The sequence below is a fragment of the Ranitomeya variabilis genome, chromosome 3 (genome assembly GCF_051348905.1).
Source record: "Ranitomeya variabilis isolate aRanVar5 chromosome 3, aRanVar5.hap1, whole genome shotgun sequence".
Lineage (NCBI taxonomy): Eukaryota > Metazoa > Chordata > Amphibia > Anura > Dendrobatidae > Ranitomeya > Ranitomeya variabilis.
Genome location: NC_135234.1, coordinates 409510866 through 409535655, shown reverse-complemented (window position 1 = coordinate 409535655; position 24790 = coordinate 409510866). Strand labels below are relative to the sequence as shown.

The 24790-nt window shown below is 43.6% G+C and overlaps 1 protein-coding gene across 3 annotated transcripts in view; it reads right to left on the bottom strand.

Annotated features, from left to right (window-relative positions):
• LOC143816179 (uncharacterized) overlaps positions 1 to 24790 on the bottom strand; it is a 173110-nt gene that overhangs the window by 20206 nt on the left and 128114 nt on the right. For all 3 annotated transcript variants that reach the window (XM_077296255.1, XM_077296256.1, XM_077296257.1), the window contains 2 exons: positions 12866 to 13037; positions 3128 to 3190 (listed from right to left, as the gene is read on the bottom strand). In XM_077296255.1, the coding sequence (XP_077152370.1) occupies positions 3128 to 3190; positions 12866 to 13037 (235 nt within the window). The remainder of the gene's footprint in view (positions 1 to 3127; positions 3191 to 12865; positions 13038 to 24790) is intronic.

Genomic DNA, 24790 nt, shown 5'->3' with positions numbered 1-24790 from the left:
AAGAACTTGGACCCCAAAAGTTGTCCAATTTGTCCCGAGTACGCTGATACCCCATATGTTGGGGTAAACCCCTGTTTGGGCGCTCGGAAGGGAAGGAGCACTGATTTACTTTTTCAACGCAGAATTGGCTGGAATTGAGATCGGACGCCATGTCGCGTTTGGAGAGCCCCTGATGTGCCTGAACAGTGGAAACTCCCCAATTCTACCTGAAACCCTAATCCAAACACACCCCTAAACCTAATCCCAACGGTAACCCTAACCACACCCCTAACCCTGACACACCCCTAACCCTAATCCCACCCGTAAATGTAATCCAAACCCTAAACCTAACTTTAGCCCCAACCCTAACCCTAACTTTAGCCCCGACCCTAGCCCCAACCCTAACCCTATCCCTAGCCCTAACCCTAGCCCTAACCCCAACCCTAGCCCTAACCCTAGCCCTAACCCTAGCCCTATCCCTAACCCTAGCCCTAACCCTAGCCCTAACCTTAGCCCTAACCCTAGCCCTAATCCTAATGGGAAAATGGAAATAAATACATTTTTTTAAATTTTATTATTTTTCCCTAACTAAGGGGGTGATGAAGGGGGGTTTGATTTACTTTTATAGCAATTTTTTTATATCGGATTTTTATGATTGGCAGCTGTCACACACTAAAAGACGCTTTTTATAGCAAAAAAGTTTTTGCGTCTCCACATTTTGAGACCTATAATTTTTCCATATTTTGGTCCACAGAGTCATGTGAGGTCTTGTTTTTTGCGGAACGAGTTGACGCTTTTATTGTTAACATTTTCAGGCACATGACATTTTTTGATCGCTTTTTATTCTGATTTTTGTGAGGCAGAATGACCAAAAACCAGCTATTCATGAATTTCTTTTGGGGGAGGCGTTTATACCGTTCCACGTTTGGTAAAATTGATAAAGCAGTTTTTTTCGTCGGGTCAGTACGATTACAGCGATATCTTATTTATATCATTTTTTATGTTTTGGCGCTTTTATACGATAAAAGCTATTTTATAGAAAAAATAATTATTTTGGCATCGCTTTATTCTGAGGACTATAACTTTTTTATTTTTTTGCTTATGATGCTGTATGGCAGCTTATTTTTTGCGGGACAAGATGATGTTTTCAGCGGTACCATGGTTATTTATATCCATCTTTTTGATCGCGTGTTATTCCACTTTTTGTTGAGCAGTATGATAATAAAGCGTTGTTTTTTGGCTCGTTTTTTTTTTTTTCTTACGGTGTTCACTGAAGGGGTTAACTAGTGGAACAGTTTTATAGGTTGGGTCGTTACGGACACGGCGATACTAAATATGTGTAGTTTTATTGTTTTTTTTTTAATTTAAAGAAATGTATTTATGGGAATAATATATATATATATTTTTCTTTATTTAGGAATTTTTTTTTTTTTTTTTACACATGTGGAATTTTTTTTTCTTTTACTTTTTTACTTTGTCCCAGGGGGGGACATCACAGATCGCTGATCTGACAGTTTGCATAGCACTCTGTCAGATCAGCGATCTGACTGACAGCGCTGCAGGTTTACCAGCGCCTGCACTGGACCCGGAAGTAATCCCTGCAGGAACCGGATGCAGCCCCGTGGCCATTTTGGATCCGAGGCCTGCAGGGATAGGAGGTAAGAGACACTCGGAGCAACGCAATCACATCGCGTTGCTCCGGGGGTCTCAGGGAAGCCCGCAGGGAGTCCCCTCCCTGCGCGATGCTTCCCTATACCGCCGGAACACTGCGATCATGTTTGATCGCAGTGTGCCAGGGGTTAATGTGCCGGGGGCGGTCTGTGACTGCTCCTGGCACATAGTGTCGGATGTCAGCAGCGACACTCGGCCGCGCTCCCCCCATGAGCGCGGCCGATCGCATATGACGTACTATCCCGTCACTGGGAATTAAGTCCCAGGTCACCTTGACGGGATAGTACGTCATATGGGATTAAGGGGTTAAAATATTTAGAAAATAAAAAAATAAAAGTGTAAATCACGCCCCCAATCGCCCCATTAAAAATAAAACAATTTTAAAAAAATACACATATTTGGTATCACCGCATTCAGAATCGTCCGATCTATTAATATAGAATAAGAATTAATCTGATTGGTAAACAGCGTAACGAGAAAAAGAGGTAAAACACCAGAATTACATTTTTTTGGTTGCTGCAACATTGCATTAAAATGTAATAACAGGCGATCAAAAGATTGTATCGGCACCAAAATGGTATTACTAAAAACATCAGCTCAGCACGCAAAAAACAAGCCCTCACTCAGCTCCAGATCCAGAAAAATGTAGACTCTACGGATATCGGAAAATTATGCTTTGTTAAAAAAAAAAACTGTGGATTTTTTTCAACAGATAAATAAAAAGAACCTAGACATGTTTGGTATCTGTGAACTCGTAATGACCTGAAGAATCATAATGGCAGGTCAGTTTTAGCATTTGGTGAACATGGTAAAAAAAAATTGTGGAATTGCACTTTTTTTTCAATTTCACAGCACTTGGAATTTTTCACCCATTTTCCAGTACACTGTATAGTTGCTCAAAAGTACAACTCATTCCACAAAAAAATCAAGCCCTCACATGGTCATATTGACAAAAAAATAAAAAAAAGTTGTGGCTCTGAGAAGAAGGGGAGCAAAAAACAGAAATGCAGAAATGAAAATGGGCTGCGGCGTGAAGGGGTTAATCAAGGGATCTCTGTACCATGACTACCGCACTTATTGTTTTTTTTAACAGTTATTTTCATTGAAAAGAATTCAATATTGCTTGATTAACAAGTATGGTTGTTTGCTCATATTAAGCCTGAGTATATAAACTTTCTGGCACTCTTTTCTTTTTTGGGAGGAGGGGGTAATCCATTTCTGGTTTCAGAATGACATATTGTATATGATTTTCAATTTATTGAGTACTATGCAATTCTACTTATTTTTTTTTTTTAAATGTCCTCCCCAAATTGCCGTTACCAGAGTCCAAAATATTAAACTTTGAACCATTTTTCCAGCACTGTCTTTTTAGCTAGACACAGCATTACTAGGTTGTGTCCAGCTTGCTATGGGTTATAGGCACCCTCACATACTACAATTCAACAATGTTGTGGTCTTCCATGTAATAGCAATATACCTGTGTACATAAATGCTCCTTGTATTCCAGTAATGCCGTAGAAACTTTAGCAATCCGTCTATTCTGAAATTAGAAAAAAAAGAAATGTTAATATCCCAATGCTTGAAAACCACTTGAGGAGTGGAATGTCTATACTTTTTCCTATTTTGATAAAATATTTATAAAATTGATTTTTTTTTAATTAGTGGGGTCTGTGTATATATTTTGCTAAGGAATTTGTGGCAAGCAGACATGGAATGTATTCTGGGGCAATTTTTTGTGGCAATATAAATAACAAACCTAAAAACATACTTTAGTAATTTTCCAATTACAGGCTCTCTGGTTTTGGCTATAAGAGTCATGTTCAAAGCTTGTAAAACGCGAGGGCCAAGATTCATCATTGTTGTTCCTCCTTTTTTAGTGGCTTTTCTATTTGCGCCTTATTCTCTCTACGTTTTGCACCACTTTTTAAGTTGTTGTTTTTTTTCCTCAAGAACTTTGCTTATCCAGATGTTTTAGATAGAATTATAAATCGCGACTTTTACCAAATCTCTTTTTTTTGTGCATCACACTATAGCTTCTAAGTGGAGTAAGGTTTCTGGAGTTCTCAATTTGGCACATTTTACCTTCTTTTCAAATGATTTGTGGGAGCTTTTGTGCTGAAAATTGCAAAAACTGTTTAAAGACAGAAATAAAGAATATTTTTTTATTTTTCGCCAAATTCATGAACTATGTGCGCCATTTTGAAGACTCTGGGACAAAGCATCCTACATCCGCAGTCCAAGATTGTCGCAGTGAACAAAACTGACAGGATCACTAAAGAAGGAGCAATGGAAGGCAGGTGATTTAATGAAGCACTGTGTACTCCCAATTGCTCATTTTGTATTTCTATCCAGTTAATTCTTCTCTTCTCTATTAAGTCTATGATATCACATAATTAAAAACTGACGAGCTGAATTCTTCTAAGTTCTATGTAGAAACAGGAGGTATATTCTCCAAGTATAAGTCACTGCAAAAGTCCCTGGCAGATGCAGGAGGGAGCAGCTAGTTTACCAGTTGAAGAGGGAATAATAGATAAAGAGAAAATAAACTTTCTGATTCTACATAGAGCAGAGAAAAGAGTAGAATTGCTTGTGTAGAGATCCCTCTTAGGCAGGCATTAGGTAGCGTTCGCATAGGCAATGCGATCTGGTCCAAACAGTTTTATTGCTTCCATAAAATTCTAAGGGATTAAAAACCAAAAACAGACCCTTCGGGTGGGGGAAAAAAAGGTATTACAACAAATAAACAGTTCATTTAGCACAGCATATATATCAGTGTGGGGTCATCAGAACAGATTACAGTCCTTTCTCTCAGAGCAAACTTCATTACACAGAAGAAGCTATATCAAACCATTCTCAGTATCCCCTTCAGCCTGAGCTCTCGCAACTTCCAGTGCCAAACAGAAGTATTCAATTACGTACACAGTTCACACTGAACATGCTGCAGCTTCCACATGGTTCTCTGCAGCTCCTACATACAGATTGCTCAGCTTTCCTTGCTAACCCATGCAGTCTTCATACAGAGAGAGAACCCTGGCACATCTCTTTCCCAGCTACAGCTCATATTTTGGCTGGTAAGGTAACTCAACAGCTTCAGCACACTCGACAGTGCTCCATCCAGCAGACTGAAACACCTTTAGTGAACACAGGCCCTGGTTCTAGTAAAATGCTAGGCAGGTGCATCTAATTAAATCCTGCAGAGTGTAACGTTAATGTCAGCATCCCTACATGTTCCCTCTCCCTCCTCCAGGCAGGGACGCCGACATAGTCACCGCCACGGCCACTCAGTGGCATCTCCCTGTTCTGCCTCGGCTTCCTGCTCCTGAGTCGGGTCTCTCAGCCCATAGTGCGCACTCCCCGCTTTTTGAAAGGAGTAGCGAATAGAGTCTGAATCTGCCCCCAGCCAATAGCTGGTAGGAATGTAATACTTGAGGCATCCTCCCCTGTAGGGAGGTGCCTGTATAATGCCCTCTTCAGTGTTAGTTTGAGTTTGTCCTTGCTAGTTAGCTGTCAGGTATCTGAACCTATTCTTGAACCTGTTGCTGCATTTATTCTGTTAGAACCTGAGCCTGTTGCTAAACCCACCTAGTCTGAACCTGAACCCAGGGTCGGCATCACCAACTAGCGCAACCGGGCAAGTTCTGGGGCCCTGGATGAACGAGGGGGGCCCACTCACTGTCGGGGACACTGGCATGCTATGGGGTCCGTGAGTCAGGGCCCCCTGAAATACTCCACATTCCATGCTGCTCAGATCTCTTCAGCGTCTTCTGACTCTCTGATGTCTCAGAGCAGAGGGCGCCATTACGTCTCACTACAAGCGCCCTCTGCCAAGAATTGCAGAGAGTCAGAAGACTCTGAGGCGACTGCAGTAGCAGGGAATGAGGAGAGGTGAGTATTTGCTTATATATTTTTTATGTATGTAGAAATATGCGGGGCCATTATGCTGTATGGAGCAATATATGGGACCATTATACTGTATAGAGCAATATATGGGGCAATTATGAACTGTACGGAGCAATATATGGGCTCCATTATACTGTACAGAACACTATATGGGGCCATTATTCTGTATGGAGAATTATATGGGGCCCATTATACTGTATGGAGCATTATATGGGGTCCATTATACTGTATGGAGCATTATATGGGACCATTATATACTGTATAAAGCATTATATGGGGCCCATTATACTGTATGGACCATTATATGGGGCCCATTATACTGTATGAAGCACTTTGTGGGCCCCATTATACTGTTTGGAGCATTATATGGGGCCATTATATACTCTATTGAGCATTATATGGGGCCCATTATATTGTATGGACCATTATATGGGCCCATTATACTCAATGGAGCGATATATGGGCCCCGTTATTCTGTATGGAGCCCATTATACTGTATGGAGGACTATGTGGTGCCCATAATACTATATAGAGGGACTATACTGTCCAGTCTAAAATGAAAAGTCTGAACTCTTGTGTGACTGCAGACTTTTGAATTCCCCCAGCATATGCACTGTGCGATGTGAAGATTCACCGGTTTCTGAGATTTTGTAGAATTTACAATAGATATCACTCATGTAATGCAAGAAGTAAGTTAAATCTTTTACATTGTACTATATCTATATTTCTTATCTGTGCATCATGAATCCTGCCTGAACCTATCCTGTTAGAACCCAAACCTGTTGCTGAATCCGCCTAGTCTTAACTCGAACCTGTTCCTGTTATCAGTGTTACCTATGCCTCAAGCAGCTACAGCAGTACCTGAACCTGAAGTCGCTCTGGCAGTACCTGAACCTGAAACCACTCTGGCGGTACCTGAACATTTACTGTAGCTGTTCTAGCAGTATCTGAGCCTGCACCAGTGTCCGTCCTGTCAAGTCTTCCAAGATCTGCACTGCCTGAACCTGCATCAGTATCCAGTGCTACCTTGGATTCAGAGTCCCTGTCTGCGATCCTGACCCTTGGGGTCAGCTGCTGCAGTACAGGGAACTGCCCTGTGGTGTGCCGTGGTACAATGGGTACACGATCCATGTGCATGTCAATTTGTACAGGCCATGGACCTCTCTGATTCCAAGACCCCTCCACCCTTGGAGTTGTACCAATAGTTGATTCATTAGCGAGATCAGCAGGAAAAAAATTGTCCTATCTGCAGACCAAATACCCACTTGGATGCCTCAACCCCAGCTACTTAATCCACTTCAGCCCAAGTTGCACCTCAGCTTTAATACTCAGCCTACAACTTATGCATCTAGACCTAGTCCTCATCTTTCTGCTATGACACGTTACAATGGGAACCCAAAGCAGTGCACGCTGTACTATGAAATGTTGGCCCATCAGTTTCCCTCTGATCGGGCTAAAGTTGGATTCCTGATGTTCCACCTATCAGGAAATATTCTAGCATGGCTCAACCGCTTGTGAAAGAGAGGGGATCCTGTGACATCAGATCTGCAGGCCATCCTGGCTGATCTCCGAAAGGTCTTCGATGAGCTGAGTCTTGTATCTTCTGCTGCATCTTCCCTTCTCAGACTGTGTTAGGGTGATCTGTCTGTAAGCCAGTATGCTGTCTGTTTCCACACCCTGTCTTCCGAACTAGGCTGCAATGACGAGGCTCTGGTAGCTACCTTCTGGGAGGGATTAAGGGATGAACGGGCTGGTTGAGACATACCTACTACCCTAGATGACCAGATTTCCCTGGCAACCTAGATCAACCTTAGGTTTCAGGAACGGTCCAGAGAGGCAACGCGTGAGAGGAAGCTATCATATCTGGCTCAATCCTTCCGGAGAACGTCCATTCCCCAGCCTTCTGAGGCAAGTCTATGAACCAATGCAAGTCAACAGTGTGAAGTTGGCAAAGCAGCAGCAAGAACACTGTCATGCCAATGGATTGTGCTACTGTAATAGCACAGTACATTTCATTCATAATTGTTCTGAGAAGTCGGAGAAACTCCAAAAGATAGAGTTGGTAGAAGATACCCAGGGCAAGAGTAATACCACTCCACCATTGACTTTGAATGTATCCATATCCTTTCAATGCACCAAGTTTGTTGAGACTGCCTACCTAGACACTCGTTTGGCGAGAAATTTCTTGCAGCAAACCGTGGTGGATCGGTATCAGACTCCCATCTATCACCCCCAGAGTCCCTTGTTTGTGTCCTCCGTTGAGGTAAAGGACCTATCCAAAGTCCTTTGAGTTGTTTCTGAGCTGGTAAAGCTTCGGGTAGGAATGCTGAATATGGAGAAGATCGCTTTTTAGGTGCTGCCTGGTCTGTGGTGCCCACTACTCCTGGGTCTTCTGTGGCTGCGTACTCATGAGCCTGTCAGGCCACTGCTGATACCATCTTCTCAGCCAGGTCTGACATCTGCTTCGTGGCCTTGTGCTAACGTCTTCAACTGGAAGGTAGTGAAGATGCTTCTGCAAAGACCATAGGATGGCATCATTGATGTACCTCCGGGATTTTCAACCACTCACCTCTTCAAAGACATATCATCCCGGACAGATTTTGAAGATGGACCCGACGAAGGTATCTTCAATTCTTTGTGTTCTGGAGAGAATTTGGCCTTGAAGAGAGATCATGGTAATCCAAGGAGAATATTTATGGCCTACTTCTGCAGAGATTTATTGCGGACTTGAAGAAGAGGAGCATAATAGGGGGTACTGTGATGTTAATGTCGGTGTCCCTGCATGTTCCCTCTCCCTCCTCCCAGCAGGGGCACCAACATACTCACCGCCACAGCCTCTTGTTGGTGTCTCTGTGTTCTGCTGCGGATTCCTGCTCCAGGGCCCACGCACGGTGAGCGGGTCACCCGGCAGTGTGCTTGGTATGAGCATGCTCCCCAATTCTAAGAGGAGTAGCACGCATTCTGAATCGGCCTCCAGCAAATAGCTTAGCTGGGAAGCATCTAGTACTTAAGGCTAGAGATGAGCCACCTCCCTAGTGTTCGGGTTCGGTTTGTCAAACAGGGACGTGTTCGACGAACACCGTCGAACCCTATTGAAACCAATGGCAGGCAAACAAAACACAGATAAACACATGGAAAACACATAGAAAACACCTTAAAAGGTGTCCAAAAGCTGACAAATTGCTCAGAAGACACAACAAACACATGGAAAAGTCACAACTACATATAGTCATGCGAAAAGAAAAGAGGTGGAGGAGTAAAAGGAGGAGGAGACACAGATATAGGCATGTCATGCCCTTCTTAAATCAAGAAAGGCTGGAGTAAAAATCTAAACTCACTCTACCAACACCCAGACGTCTTGACAAAAAAAATAAATATCTTTAGGTACAATGGCGGCGGGTCCATTCAGAACACTTTCCTTAGAAGACGTAGTGGTACCCCCATTGGGAGTTGTGCCAAAAAATGAACCCAATACATTCAGACTAATCCACCATTTGTCATATCCAAGGGGCAGGTCAGTAAACGACAACATCGACGCGGAACCAAGTACAGTACTATGTACTGTACCTCCTTTGACGAGGCAATCAGGCGGGTCAAGAAGTTGGTAAGGGGCACCCTAATGGCCAAAACAGACATTGAGGGGGCATTACGGTTACTACCTGTGCCTCCGAATAGTGTCCTCCCATTGGGCTGCTTCTGTGAAGGAGCATACTACATAGATCGCTGTTTGCCCATGGGGTGCTCCATATCCTGCTCACTATTTGAGGTGTTTTGTTGCTTCCTCGAATGTGTTGTCATGGACGTTTGTAAGGCGGCACATATTATCCATTACCTCGACGACTTCTTATGCCTGGGCCCAAAAGATTTGCCACAGTGTGAAAACACGCGGTAGTCCACCTGTGAGAAGGAGAGAGCTGGAGGGAAAGTGGACACCCCAGAGCCGAGGGGTTAGATTGAGAAAGAAAGAAGGCGGTGTAGCTTGCTTCATGGGTGGGGTACACTGCTGAGTAGCACCAAATTCTACTAGGCCCAAAAGGATTTCCTGGGCCAGATGCCATTAAAAAATAGTACTTAGGTAAACAGGCAGTGTAGCTTGCTTCATGGGTGGGGTACTGTGCTGAGTAGCACAAAATGCTATTAGGTACAAAACGATTTCCTGAGCTAGATGCAGTTAAAAATTAGTAATTAGATCAACAGGCGGTGTAGCTTGCTTCATGGGTGGGGTACACTGCTGAGTAGCACCAAATTCTACTAGGCCCAAAAGGATTTCCTGGGCCAGATGCCGTTAAAAAATAGTACTTAGGTAAACAGGCGGTGTAGCTTGCTTCATGGGTAGAGTACTGTGCTGAGTAGCACAAAATGCTATTAGGTACAAAACGATTTCCTGAGCTAGATGCAGTTAAAAATTAGTAATTAGATCAACTGGCGGTGTAGCTTGCTTCATGGGTGGGGTACGCTGCTGAGTAGCACCAAATTCTACTAGGCCCAAAAGGATTTCCAGGGCTAGATGCCGTTACAAAATAGTACTTAGGTAAACAGGCGGTGTAGCTTGCTTCATGGGTGGGGTACGCTGCTGAGTAGCACTAGTTTACTAGGCCCAAAAGGATTTCCTGGGCTAGATGCCGTTACAAAATAGTAGTTAGGTAAACAGGCGGTGTAGCTTGCTTCATGGGTGGGGTACGCTGCTGAGTAGCACTAAATTCTACTAGGCCCAAAAGGATTTCCCGGGCTAGATGCCGTTACAAAATAGTAGTTAGGTAAACAGGCGGTGTAGCTTGCTTCATGGGTGGGGTACGCTGCTGAGTAGCACTAAATTCTACTAGGCCCAAAAGGATTTCCTGGGCTAGATGCCGTTACAAAATAGCAGTTAGGTAAACAGGCGGTGTAGCATGCTTCATGGGTGGGGTACGCTGCTGAGTAGCACTAAATTCTACTAGGCCCAAAGAGATTCGCTCCAAAAAAACACTCTTAGTCTGTATAGGGCCCACAGCAGCAGTGGTGCCATCTAACACTAAGCTGCAGCAGTGAGGAAATGGTGGCGATGGGGCAAATGGCTGGTTCTTATAGGGCAAGGACATGTGACATACACAGCCAATGACACATGCCCTTGTTTGTGTGCATCACATGCACATTGCTGTGTGTGTGTGTACTGCTGATAGGCTGAGAGACTGCACTGCCTCTCTGTAAATGCGGGAAAGAAAAAAAAAATGGAGATCGGCGTTATTTCAGCACAGATCTATCCCCCGCCCACTATAAACTGAAACAGTCCATTAACAATGATAAACAGTTTTAATGTGCAAATCAAGCTAGGTTTTTGGTGAACGAACAGTTATCGAACAGAAACTCGAACAGCCGAATTTTAAGCAAATTGTTCGGGTTCGTCGAATGACTCGAACACCGCCCAAAACAGCTCGAATTTGAAATTGACGAACAGTTCGACTCGAACACCGCTCATCTCTACTTAAGGCATCCTCCACTGTAGACATCTCAACATAAATTGATTCTGTCTGGGATTACACGAATAGACAAAAGGATTTGATTTAGGACTTCTCCTTTGTTCGTTCACTTTGCATTTTCTTAATTGTGAAAAATAAACTGTTAAAACTCCTATACTGGAAAGCATTCTTACTTTGCAGCAGAATGTCATTTGTTGAGGGAAGAGTCACATTGATCTTTTGGCCAATCCCACTGCAATCAGTGGTTTGGGCTGATTTTAGTAGCAACAGTATCCTTACCAGATACAAAATCATAACCTTAAACAAATTTTCACAATACTTTCAATAGCCAAACTCAGTAAAAATATCAAAAAAAATTCCATCAGGTACAGTTTTCTTACAAACACTGACTCCATGGGATTTTTCTTGCACCATACTTTTGACCTCTTTGCATGACCTTTGGTGGATGATTTTGGTGTCATTAGATTGCTACAGCTTTTTTCCACAGCTCAAAATAAATGATTTAGTCAATGACTTGAACTTTCCTAAATATTCTGCACAACTTTTAGCCTCCAGACTAAAGGAAAAGAACCAGCTAGCTCCTGGTTCCTGTTTTTCAAGGTACAGAGTCAGAGAAAGGAATTCCTTTCATACTTTTCTCAAGGTGGTGCACTAGTATATTGCAGTGATGTTGCTGGGCTGATGGAAAAATTTAACATTGAGTACAATGTGAGCGAGTGGAGACATTTTATTGATTAATAAAAAAAAAAAAAAGGTCTGAAAGGTGTGCTATGGCACAATGGCAGCAAGTACGCTTCAGTGCCTGTAGGGAATTCTGTGCACTTGAAGGAAAGTATAAGAATGTAGAATTTATTCTCAAGAAACGTAACTACATGAATCAAAGATGGTCAATATGTGGTGATCTGAAAGTTCTCTCTTTGCTCTTTGGGCAGCAAGGAGTGTACACAAAGTATGCATGTTTTTTTTCTGTGAAAAGGACTGGTAAAATAGGACTCATCAATGAAGCCATAAAAGTTGGCCAAGGAGAACATCTTTGCAACCTGGACTCAAGAACATGGTTGGGGAAAGTTTAGTAGATCCCACCAAAGTTCTACTACCAACACTCCACATTAAACTTTGATTGATGAAGCAGTTTGTGAAAGCTGTATCAAAATAATGACAGACTGTACCTGTATACCAAGTTTCTGGCAGCGTTTGAAGAAAAACTGAAGGAGGGCATTTTTGTGAGTCCGGATATTCAAAAACTCATGAACGACGTGTTCAAAACAAAAATTAAGGCTTTTGAGAAAAGGGCGTGGGATTCTTTTAAAGAAGTCGTAAATACATTTCTAGGTAGCAATAAAGATCCCAAATTTATGTCCATCGTGGACAACATGCTGAAACATTTCAAAGCCTTTGGTTGTCTGATGAATTTTAAGTTACATTTTTTACTTTCCCATTTGGACTACTTTAAAGAAAACTTTGGTGCTGTTGGTGAAGAGCAAGGTAGATGGCACGTGAACATGATGAGGACTACTGCTAGATGCTTCACAGAGAAGATTCACAGGCCTTCTATAACAGAAGCTTTGAAGAAAAAAAGGAAAAGGTGCATGAATTAATTTCCAATAAATAATAAGCTGTAGAATGGATGTTCAACAAAGTTTTATATATAATATTGTGTACTGTGTATAAAAATAAAGATTTTTCTAGTTCATCTCGCTTGTAAGTAATTTCATGAGCATTTGCTGCAAAATCCATATGCAATGGTTAAAGTGTTTTTGAAATCCGTGCATAAAAAAACATAAGAATCAGTCATTAAATTTGAAATAATTTTCATAAACCCAAATTTTGCATACCTGTGCAATAGTGAAGCAACTTACCAAAAATGCATTGTAGGAAGTAAAGGTTTGTTTGCTTTCTCGTGAACTAATTCTTAGGCCTTTCAGTATTCTTAATATTTTAATTGCAAGGCCAAGGGGTGGGTTATAGCCTTCATCCCAAGTGCTTATATCATCCCAGATCTGAGTTAACATAGATATGTATGAAGCAGACCTAGTAAAGTACATGAAAATAAACAATTATATTGAATATATTAAGTACATTTTTATCAAAATATAATTTTTTTTCCTGATTTTATTTTATTTGAATATTTAGAGTATCCTTAAAACTCACAGTAGTTAAAAGCAAAAGCAACCAAAATATACAGTTAAATTATAAATCCATTTAAAAGTCTGCAGGATTATTTAATTGCAAACTTCTATCTTTATAAGGCAATCATTTTATTAATTATTCTCTAAAGCTTCATTTACATTAAATGAACAGTGGCACTAAATGACCACCAACTGGTAATATTTTACTTTCAGCAGTTGATTAACCCCTTAACGACCGCCGATACGCCTTTTAACGACGGCCGCTAAGGGTACTTAAACCACAGCGCCACTAATTAACGGCGCTGTGGAAAAAGTGAATAGCGCCCCCCAGAGTCGGATTTTCTCTGGGGTCTCGGTTACCGGGGGTAGCCGAGACTCCAGAGAACATGATTCGGGGGTTTTTTACCGACCCCCGAGTTGCGATCGCCGGTAATTAACCGTTTACCGGCGATCGCAAAAAAAAAAAAAAAAAACGCGATTTCCCATTTAATTTCTCTGTCCTCCGATGTGATCGCACATCGGAGGACAGAGAAATGGGGTCCCCGGTCGCCCCCGATGCCCCCCCCGATACTCACCTGTCTCCCCCGGTGCTCCTCGTGGCTCCCCATGGGCGCCGCCATCTTAAAAATTACCACCGGCCGGCACCTGGGAGATCTTTGGGGTCTCGGCTGCTGGGGGTAGCCGAGACCCCAAAGAACATGATCGGGGTCGGTTTTTACCGACCCCTGTTTTGCGATCGCCGGTAATTAACTGTTTACCGGCGACCGCAAAAAAAAAAAAAAAAAAGTGATGTGTAATTCTCTGTCCTCTGATGTGATCGCACATCAGAGGACAGAGAAATAGGGGGATTCGGGAACCCTATCATACTTACCGGTGTCCCTGGGTCCTCCTGTGTCTTCTCCTGGCGCCGGCTTCTTCCTATGAAAAGAAAATGGCGGGCGCATGCGCAGTGCGCCCGCTCTCTGCTGCCATCTGCCGGCCGGCAGGAGAGAAGAGTTGGGGCTAAAATTAGGGTTAGGGTTAGGGTTAGGGCTAGGGTTAGGGTTAGGGTTAGGACTAGGGTTAGGGCTAGGGTTAGGGCTAAATTTAGGGTTAGGGTTGGAGCTAAATTTAGGGTTAGGGTTGGGGCTAAATTTAGGGTTAGGGCTGGGGCTAAAGTTAGGGCTATAGTTAGAGTTGGGGCTAAAGTTAGGACTAGGGTTGCGGCTAAAGTTAGGGTTAGGGTTGGGATTAGGGTTTGGATTAGGGTTGGCATTAGGGTTACGTTTGGGATTATGGTTAGGTTTGGGATTAGGGTTAAGGGTAGGGTTGGGATTAGGGGTGTATTGGGATTAGGGTTAGGTTTGAGGTTAGGGTTGAGATTAGGATTAGGGGTGTGTTGGATTTAGGGTTCTGATTAGGGTTATGGTTGTTTTGAGGTTAGGGTTGCGATTATCCTTAGGGTTGTGATTAGAATTATGGATCGGGTTGGCATTAGGGTTAGGCCTCTTTCACACTTCAGTCTTTTGGCGTCAGTCTGAAACCGCCATTTTCATCAAATAGCGGATCCGCCATTTTTTTTGGCGGTTCCGCTATTTTCCCATAGACATGCATTAGCGACGGATTGTGGCGGATGGTCGTCCGTTCCATCCGCCATGTGACGGATCCGTCGAGATTTGGCGGACGTCATCTAGACATTGACGGCCATTGTAACTTTTTTTGTCTGTGCCGAAATGGCGGTTCGCGACGGATCCGTCGCGTTCGTAATTCCATAGAATGGCCGCCTATGGGCGACGGATCCGTTGTTACCGTAATTTCGGCGGATCCGTCGCCCCAATCCGCTTTTTCAATTGCGCATGCTCCAAAAAGTAGATACTTTTCCCAGACAACCCCCAAGTAACGGATCCGTCAAAAAAACGGATCCGTTAGAACCGTTTTCTCAACAATTGTGTCGGAGCTGACTGACGCCAAACAACTGAAGTGTGAAAGAAGCCTTAGGGGTGTGTTGGGGTTAGGGTTGGAGTTAGATTTGGGGGGTTTCCACTGTTTAGGTACATCAGGGGGTCTCTAAACGCCACAGCCAATTTTGCGCTCAAAAAGTAAAATGGTGCTCCCTCCCTTCCGAGCTCTGCCGTGCACCCAAGCAGTGGTTTACCCCCACATATGGGGCATCAGCGTACTCGGGATAAATTGGACAACAACTTTTGGGGTCCAATTTCTCCTGTTACCCTTGTGAAAATAAAAACTTGGGGGCCAAAAAATCTTTTTTTGTGGAAAAAAAAATATTTTTTATTTTCACAACTCTGCATTATAAACGTCTGTGAAGCACTTGGTCATTCAAAGTTCTCACCACACATCTAGATAAGTTCCTTGGGGGCTCTAGTTTCCAAAATGGGGTCACTTGTGGGGGGTTTCTACTGTTTAGGTACATCAGGGCCTCTGCAAACGCAACATAATGCCCGCAGACCATTCTATCAAAGTCTGCATTCCAAAATGGGGTTCCTTCCCTTCAGAGCTCTGCCGTGCACCCAAACAGTGGTCCCCCCCCCACACATGGGGTATCAGTGTACTCAGGACAAATTGGACAACAACTCTTGGGTTCTAATTTCTCTTGTTCCCTTGTGAAAATAAAAACTTGGGGGATAAAAAATCTTTTTTGTGGAAAATGTTTTATTTTTTATTTTCACGACTCTGCATTATAAACTTCTGTGAAGCAGTTGGGCATTCAAAGTTCTCACCACACATCTAGATAAGTTCCTTGGGGGGTCTAGTTTCCAAAATGGGGTCACTTGTGGGGGGTTTCTACTGTTTAGGTACATCAAGGGCTCTGCAAACGCAACATAACGCCCGCAGACCATTCTATCAAAGTCTGCATTCCAAAACGGCGCTCCTTCCCTTCCGAGCTCTGCCATGCGCCCAAACAGTGGTTTACCCCAACATATGGGGTATCAGCCTACTCAGCATAAATTGCACAATACATTTTGGTGTCCAATTTCTCCTGTTACCCTTGAGAAAATAAAAAAATGCAGGCTAAAAAATCATTTTTGAGGAAAAAAAAAAGGATTTTTTATTTTCACGGCTCTACTTTATAAATTTCTGTGAAGAACTTGGGGGTTTAAAGTGCTCACCACACATCTAGATAAGTTCCTTAAGTGGTCTAGTTTCCAAAATGGGGTCACTTGTGGGGGGTTTCTACTGTTTAGGCACATCAGGGGCTCTCCAAACGCGACATGGTGTCCGATCTCAATTCCAGCCAATTCTACATTGAAAAAGTAAAACGGCACTCCTTCTCTTTCAAGCTCTGCGGTGCGCCCAAACAGTGGTTTACCCCCACATATGGGGTATCGCCATACTCAGGAGAAACTGCACAACAACTTTTGTGGTCTAATTTCTCCTGTTACCCTTGTCAAAATAAAAATTTGGGGGCAAAAAGATCATTTTTGAAAAAAAAATGCGACTTTTTATTTTCACGGCTCTACGCTATAACCTTCTGTGAAGCACCTGGGGGTTTAAAGTGCTCACCATACATCTAGATAAGTTCCTTAAGGGGTCTAGTTTCCAAAATGGTGTCACTTGTGGGGGGATTCTACTGTTTAGGCACATCAGGGGCTCTCCAAACGCGACATGGCGTCCGATCTCAATTCCAGCCAATTCTACATCGAAAAAGTAAAAACGGCACTCCTTCTCTTCCAAGCTCTGCAGTGCGCCCAAACAGTGGTTTACCCCCACATATGGGGTATCGATGTACTCAGGAGAAATTGCACAACAACTTTTGTGGTCTAATTTCTCCTGATACCCTTGTGAAAATAAAAATTTGGGGGCAAAAAGATCATTTTTGTAGAAAAAATGCGATTTTTTATTTTCACGGCTCTACGTTATAAACTTCTGAGAAGCACCTGGGGGTTTAAAGTGCTCACCACACATCTAGTTAAGTTCCTTAAGGGGTCTAGTTTCCAAAATGGGGTCACTTGTGGGGGGTTTCTACTGTTTAGGCACATCAGGGGCTCTCCAAACGCGACATGGTGTCCGATCTCAATTCCAGCCAATTCTACATTGAAAAAGTAAAACGGCACTCCTTCTCTTTCAAGCTCTGCGGTGCGCCCAAACAGTGGTTTACCCCCACATATGGGGTATCGCCATACTCAGGAGAAACTGCACAACAACTTTTGTGGTCTAATTTCTCCTGTTACCCTTGTCAAAATAAAAATTTGGGGGCAAAAAGATCATTTTTGAAAAAAAAATGCGACTTTTTATTTTCACGGCTCTACGCTATAACCTTCTGTGAAGCACCTGGGGGTTTAAAGTGCTCACCATACATCTAGATAAGTTCCTTAAGGGGTCTAGTTTCCAAAATGGTGTCACTTGTGGGGGGATTCTACTGTTTAGGCACATCAGGGGCTCTCCAAACGCGACATGGCGTCCGATCTCAATTCCAGCCAATTCTACATCGAAAAAGTAAAAACGGCACTCCTTCTCTTCCAAGCTCTGCAGTGCGCCCAAACAGTGGTTTACCCCCACATATGGGGTATCGATGTACTCAGGAGAAATTGCACAACAACTTTTGTGGTCTAATTTCTCCTGATACCCTTGTGAAAATAAAAATTTTGGGGCAAAAAGATCATTTTTGTAGAAAAAATGCGATTTTTTATTTTCACGGCTCTACGTTATAAACTTCTGAGAAGCACCTGGGGGTTTAAAGTGCTCACCACACATCTAGTTAAGTTCCTTAAGGGGTCTAGTTTCCAAAATGGGGTCACTTGTGGGGGGCTTCTACTGTTTAGGCACATCAGGGGCTCTCCAAATGTGACATGGCGTCCAATCTCAATTCCAGCCAATTCTACATTGAAAAAGTAAAACGGCACTCCTTCTCTTCCAAGCTCTGCGGTGCGCCCAAACAGTGGTTTACCCCCACATATGGGGTATCAACATACTCAGGAGAAATTGCACAACAACTTTTGTGGTCTAATTTCTCCTGTTACCCTTGTGAAAATAAGAATTTGTGGGCGAAAAGATCATTTTTGTGTAAACAAATGCGATTTTTTATTTTCACGGCTCTACTTTATAAACTTCTGTGAAGCACTTGGGGGCTCAAAGTGCTCACCACACATCTAGATAAGCTCCTTAAGGGGTCTAGTTTCCAAAATGGTGTCACTTGTGGGGGGTTTCCACTGTTTAGGCACATCAGGGGCTCTCTAAACGTGACATGGCATCCGATCTCAATTCCAGCCAATTCTGCATTGAAAAAGTCAAACGGCACTCCTGTTATGATCCTAGTGGCAAGGATCGCAGGTCGGACTAGCTAAGTAACTGTACAGACTACTAGCTCTGGGGAAGTGGTAACTAGATTGACCGCAACCTGATCCTATCCGCAAACAACTATAGGCAGCCGTGGAACGTTACCTAAAAATCCTAGACGTCTCGTCACGGCCTGAGAAACTGACTATTCCTGGAGGGAAAGTAAGTCCTCACTTGCCTCAGTGGAATGACCCCAAAGATATAGAATAGCCCCCCACAAATATTAACGGTGAGTTAAGGGGAAAGCACAAACGTAGAGATGAAATCAGATTTAGCAAATGAGGCCCGCTAATACTAGATAGCAGAAAATAGGAAGGAAACTGTGCGGTCAATAAAAAACCCTATTCAAAATATCCACGCAGAGATTGCTCGAGCCCCCGCACCAACTAACGGTGCGGGGGAAGCAACTCCGTACCCCAGAGCTTACCAGCAAAAAGAAATCACATGTTAGCAAGCTGGACTAGACTCATCATACACAGAAATCATATTGCAGGCAGATGAGCAAAAAATATTCAAACAGAACTTAGCTTATCCTGAAGAGGCAGAAAACGAGATAATCAGGAGTAATCAGAATAGCACTGAATACATTGACAGCCGGCAACAAGTGGAAGTGAAGCAGAGCTAAATAGGAGCCTCCCTGGTGAATAACGAGGCAGCTGATCCAGCAGACCCGCAGGATAATAAACCAAACCACCAGGGGGAGCCAAAAAACCAAAGTCACACAATACCATCTGTGACCACAAGAGGGAGCCTCAAAACGGAGTTCACAACAGTACCCCCCCCCCCTTGAGGAGGGGTCACCGAACCCTCCTCAAAACCCCCAGGGTGATCAGGGTGAGCCACATGGAAGGCACAAACCAAATCGGCCGCATGAACATCAGAGGCGACAACCCAGGAATTATCCTCCTGACCATAGCCTTTCCACTTAACCAAATACTGAAGCCTCCGTCTAGAAATACGAGAATCCAAGATCTTCTCCACCACGTATTCCAATTCTCCCTCAACCAGCACAGGGGTAGGAGGCTCAACCGAAGGAACCACAGGCACCACATACCTCCACAACAACGACCGATGGAACACATTATGAATAGCAAACGATGCCGGGAGGTCCAAACGAAATGACACAGGGTTAAGGACTTCCAAAATCTTATAAGGACCGATAAACCGAGGCTTAAACTTAGGAGAGGAGACCTTCATAGGAACAAAGCGAGAAGACAACCACACCAAATCCCCAACGCGAAGTCGGGGACCCACACAGCGACGGCGGTTGGCAAAGCGCTGAGCCTTCTCTTGTGACAGCTTCAAATTGTCCACCACATGATTCCAAATCTGATGCAACCTATCCACCACAACATCCACTCCAGGACAGTCAGAAGACTCCACCTGACCCGAGGAAAAACAAGGATGAAACCCTGAATTACAAAAAAAGGCGAAACCAAAGTAGCAGAACTAGCCCGATTATTAAGGGCAAACTCGGCCAATGGCAAAAAAGTCACCCAGTCGTCCTGATCAGCAGAAACAAAACATCTTAAATAGGTTTCCAAAGTCTGATTAGTGCGCTCGGTTTGGCCATTCGTCTGAGGATGAAAGGCCGACGAAAAAGACAAATTAATGCCCATCTTAGCACAAAAGGTCCGCCAAAATCTAGAAACAAACTGGGATCCTCTGTCGGAAACAATATTTTCAGGGATCCCGTGCAAACGAACCACATTTTGAAAAAACAGAGGAACCAACTTGGAGGAGGAAGGCAACTTAGGCAAGGGCACCAAATGGACCATTTTAGAAAAACGATCACACACCACCCAAATGACCGACATTCTCTGAGAGACAGGGAGATCTGAAATAAAATCCATGGAAATGTGTGTCCAAGGCCTCTTCGGGACAGGCAAAGGCAACAACAAGCCACTGGCACGAGAACAGCAAGGCTTAGCCCGAGCACAAATTCCACAAGACTGCACAAAGGAACGCACATCCCGCGACAAGGAAGGTCACCAGAAGGACCTAGCCACCAAATCTCTGGTACCAAAAATCCCAGGATGGCCTGCCAACACCGAAGAATGAACCTCGGAAATAACTCTGCTGGTCCATCTATCTGGGACAAACAGTCTCTCCGGTGGACAACGGTCAGGTCTATCCGCCTGAAACTCCTGCAGCACTCGTCGCAAATCTGGGGAGATGGCAGACAAAATCACCCCTTCTCTGAGGATACCAGCTGGCTCTGAATCACCAGGAGAGTCAGGCACAAAACTCCTAGAAAGAGCATCAGCCTTCACATTCTTCGAACCAGGCAGGTATGAGACCACGAAATCAAAACGAGAGAAAAACAACGACCAACGAGCCTGTCTAGGATTCAGCCGCTTGGCCGACTCGAGATAAATCAAATTCTTGTGATCAGTCAAGACCACCACACGATGCTTAGCTCCCTCCCTCGAGCCAATGTCGCCACTCCTCAAATGCCCACTTCATAGCCAACAACTCCCGATTACCAACATCATAATTCCGCTCGGCAGGCGAAAACTTTCTTGAAAAGAAAGCACATGGCTTCATCACAGAGCCATTAGAGCTTCTCTGCGACAAAACAGCCCCCGCTCCAATCTCAGAAGCATCAACCTCGACCTGGAAAGGAAGGGAGACGTCTGGCTGACATAAGACCGGAGCCGAAGAAAACCGGCGCTTCAGCTCCCGAAAGGCCTCCACAGCCGCAGGAGACCAATTAGTAACATCAGAACCCTTCTTGGTCAAATCCGTCAATGGCTTAACAACACCAGAAAAATTAGCGATGAAGCGACGGTAAAAATTAGCAAAACCCAAGAACTTCTGAAGACTCTTAACAGATGTAGGCTGAGTCCAGTCATGAATAGCCTGAACCTTGACTGGATCCATCTCAATAGCAGAAGGAGAAAAAATGAAACCAAAAAAAGAGACCTTCTGGACTCCAAAAAGACATTTTGAGCCCTTCACAAATAAAGCATTGGCACGCAGGACCTGAAACACCATCCTGACCTGCTTAACATGGGACTCCCAATCATCCGAAAAAAACAGAATATCATCCCGATACACAATCATAAATTTATCCAGATATTCGCGGAAGATGTCGTGCATAAAGGACTGAAAGACAGAAGGAGCGTTAGAAAGTCCAAAAGGCATCACCAAGTACTCAAAATGGCCTTCGGGCGTATTAAATGCAGTTTTCCATTCATCACCCTGCTTAATACGCACAAGGTTATACGCACCACGAAGATCTATCTTGGTGAACCAACTAGACCCCCTAATGCGAGCAAACAGATCAGATAACAATGGCAAAGGATACTGAAATTTGACCGTGATTTTGTTTAGAAGGCGATAATCAATACAAGGTCTCAAGGAACCATCCTTCTTAGCCACAAAAAAGAACCCCGCACCAAGAGGGGAGGAGGAGGGGCGATTAAGTCCTTTCTCCAAAGACTCCTTTATATAACTCCGCATAGCAGCATGATCCGGAACTGACAAATTGAAAAGTCGTCCCTTAGGAAACTTACTACCAGGAATCAAATTTATAGCACAATCACAATCCCTATGAGGAGGTAGAGAACTGAGTTTGGGCTCATCAAATACATCCTGGTAATCTGACAAAAACGCAGGGACCTCAGAAGGAGTGGATGAAGCAATTGACACCACAGGAGCGTCGCCATGAATTCCCTGACAACCCCAACTTGACACAGACATTGCTTTCCAATCCAGGACTGGATTATGAGTCTGCGACCATGGCAGGCCCAACACGACAACATCATGCAAATTATGCAATACAAGAAAGCGAATCACCTCCTGATGAACAGGAGTCATGCACATGGTCACTTGTGTCCAGTACTGAGGTTTATTCGTAGCCAATGGTGTAGCATCAATTCCCCTTAGTGGAATAGGGAATTTTAAAGGCTCCAAAACAAAAACCACAGCGCCTGGCAAATGACAAATCCATAAGACTCAGGGCAGCACCTGAATCCACAAAAGCCATAACCGGGTAAGATGACAGGGAACAAATCAGGGTAACAGACAAAATAAACTTAGGCTGTAAAGTACCGATGGTGACAGATTTATCAATCTTTTTTGTGCGCTTAGAGCATGCTGAGATAACATAAGCTGAGTCACCACAGTAAAAGCACAACCCATTTTGCCGTCTATAATTTTGCCGTTCACTTCTGGTCAGAATTCTATCACATTGCATAGACTCAGGTGTCTGTTCAGAAGACACCGCCAAATGGTGCGCAGGTTTGCGCTCCCGCAAACGCCGATCAATCTGAATGGCCAGAGTCATTGACTAATTCAGACCTGCAGGCGTAGGGAACCCCACCATGACATTCTTAATGGCTTCAGAAAGACCTTTTCTGAAATTTGAGCCAGGGCACACTCATTCCATTGAGTAAGCACCGACCATTTCCGAAATTTCTGGCAGTACACCTCTGCATCATCTTGCCCCTGAGAGAGGGCCAACAACGCTTTTTCAGCCTGGTTCTCAAGATTAGGTTCCTCATAGAGCAATCCAAGGGCCAGAAAAAACGCAGCCACACTGAGCAATGCAGGATCCCCTGGAGCCAATGCGAAAGCCCAATCTTGAGGATCGCCACGCAAGAAAGAAATAATAATCTTAACTTGCTGAACAGAATCCCCAGAGGAACGAGGTTTCAAAGAAAGAAACAACTTGCAATTGTTCTTAAAATTCAGGAACCTAGATCTATCTCCAGAAAACAACTCCGGAATAGGTATTCTAGGCTCTGACATAGGACTGTGCACAACAAAATCCTGAATACTTTGTACCCTTGCAGCAAGATGATCTGCACTGGAGGCTAAACTCTGGATATCCATATCAGCAGCTGAACTCAGAGCCACACCAAGATTAAGAGGAGGAGAGAAGCCAGACACACAGCAGCTAGACACACGGCAGCAAAAAAAAAAAAATATCTCCAAGCTTCTTTTCTCCTGCTTCTGCCATGCAATTAACACTTTATAGGCCGGCCTTACTGTTATGATCCTAGTGGCAAGGATCGCAGGTCGGACTAGCTAAGTAACTGAACAGACTACTAGCTCTGGGGAAGTGGTAACTAGATTGACCGCAACCTGATCCTATCCGCAAACAACTATAGGCAGCCGTGGAACGTTACCTAAAAATCCTAGACGTCTCGTCACGGCCTGAGAAACTGACTATTCCTGGAGGGAAAGTAAGTCCTCACTTGCCTCAGTGGAATGACCCCAAAGATATAGAATAGCCCCCCACAAATATTAACGGTGAGTTAAGGGGAAAGCACAAACGTAGAGATGAAATCAGATTTAGCAAATGAGGCCCGCTAATACTAGATAGCAGAAAATAGGAAGGAAACTGTGCGGTCAATAAAAAACCCTATTCAAAATATCCACGCAGAGATTGCTCGAGCCCCCGCACCAACTAACGGTGCGGGGGAAGCAACTCCGTACCCCAGAGCTTACCAGCAAAAAGAAATCACATGTTAGCAAGCTGGACTAGACTCATCATACACAGAAATCATATTGCAGGCAGATGAGCAAAAAATATTCAAACAGAACTTAGCTTATCCTGAAGAGGCAGAAAACGAGATAATCAGGAGTAATCAGAATAGCACTGAATACATTGACAGCCGGCAACAAGTGGAAGTGAAGCAGAGCTAAATAGGAGCCTCCCTGGTGAATAACGAGGCAGCTGATCCAGCAGACCCGCAGGATAATAAACCAAACCACCAGGGGGAGCCAAAAAACCAAAGTCACACAATACCATCTGTGACCACAAGAGGGAGCCTGAAAACGGAGTTCACAACACGCTCCTTCTGTTCCAAGCTCTGCGGTGCGCCCAAACAGTGGTTTACCCCCACATATGGGGTATCGGCGTATTCAGGAGAAATTGCACAACAATATTTATGGTTAAATTTCTGTTTTTACACTTGTGAAAATAAAAAAAATGGTTCTGAAGCAAAATGTTTGCAAAAAAAAGTTAAATGTTAATTTTTGCCTTCCACATTGTTTCAGTTCCTGTGAAGCACGTAAAGGGTTAATAAACTTCTTGAATGTGGTTTTGAGCACCTTGAGGGGTGCAGTTTTTAGAATGGTGTCACACTTGGTTATTTTCTATCATATTGACCCCTCAAAATGACTTCAAATGTGATGTGGTCCCTAAAAAAAAATGGTGTTGTAAAAATGAGAAATTGCTGGTCAACTTTTAACCCTTATAACTCCCTAACAAAAAAAAAATTTGGTTCCAAAATTGTGCTGATGTAAAGTAGACATGTGGGAAATGTTATTTATTAACTATTTTTTGTGACATATCTCTCTGATTTAAGGGCATAAAAATCCAAAGTTTGAAAATTGCTAAATTTTAATTTTTTTTGCCATATTTCCATT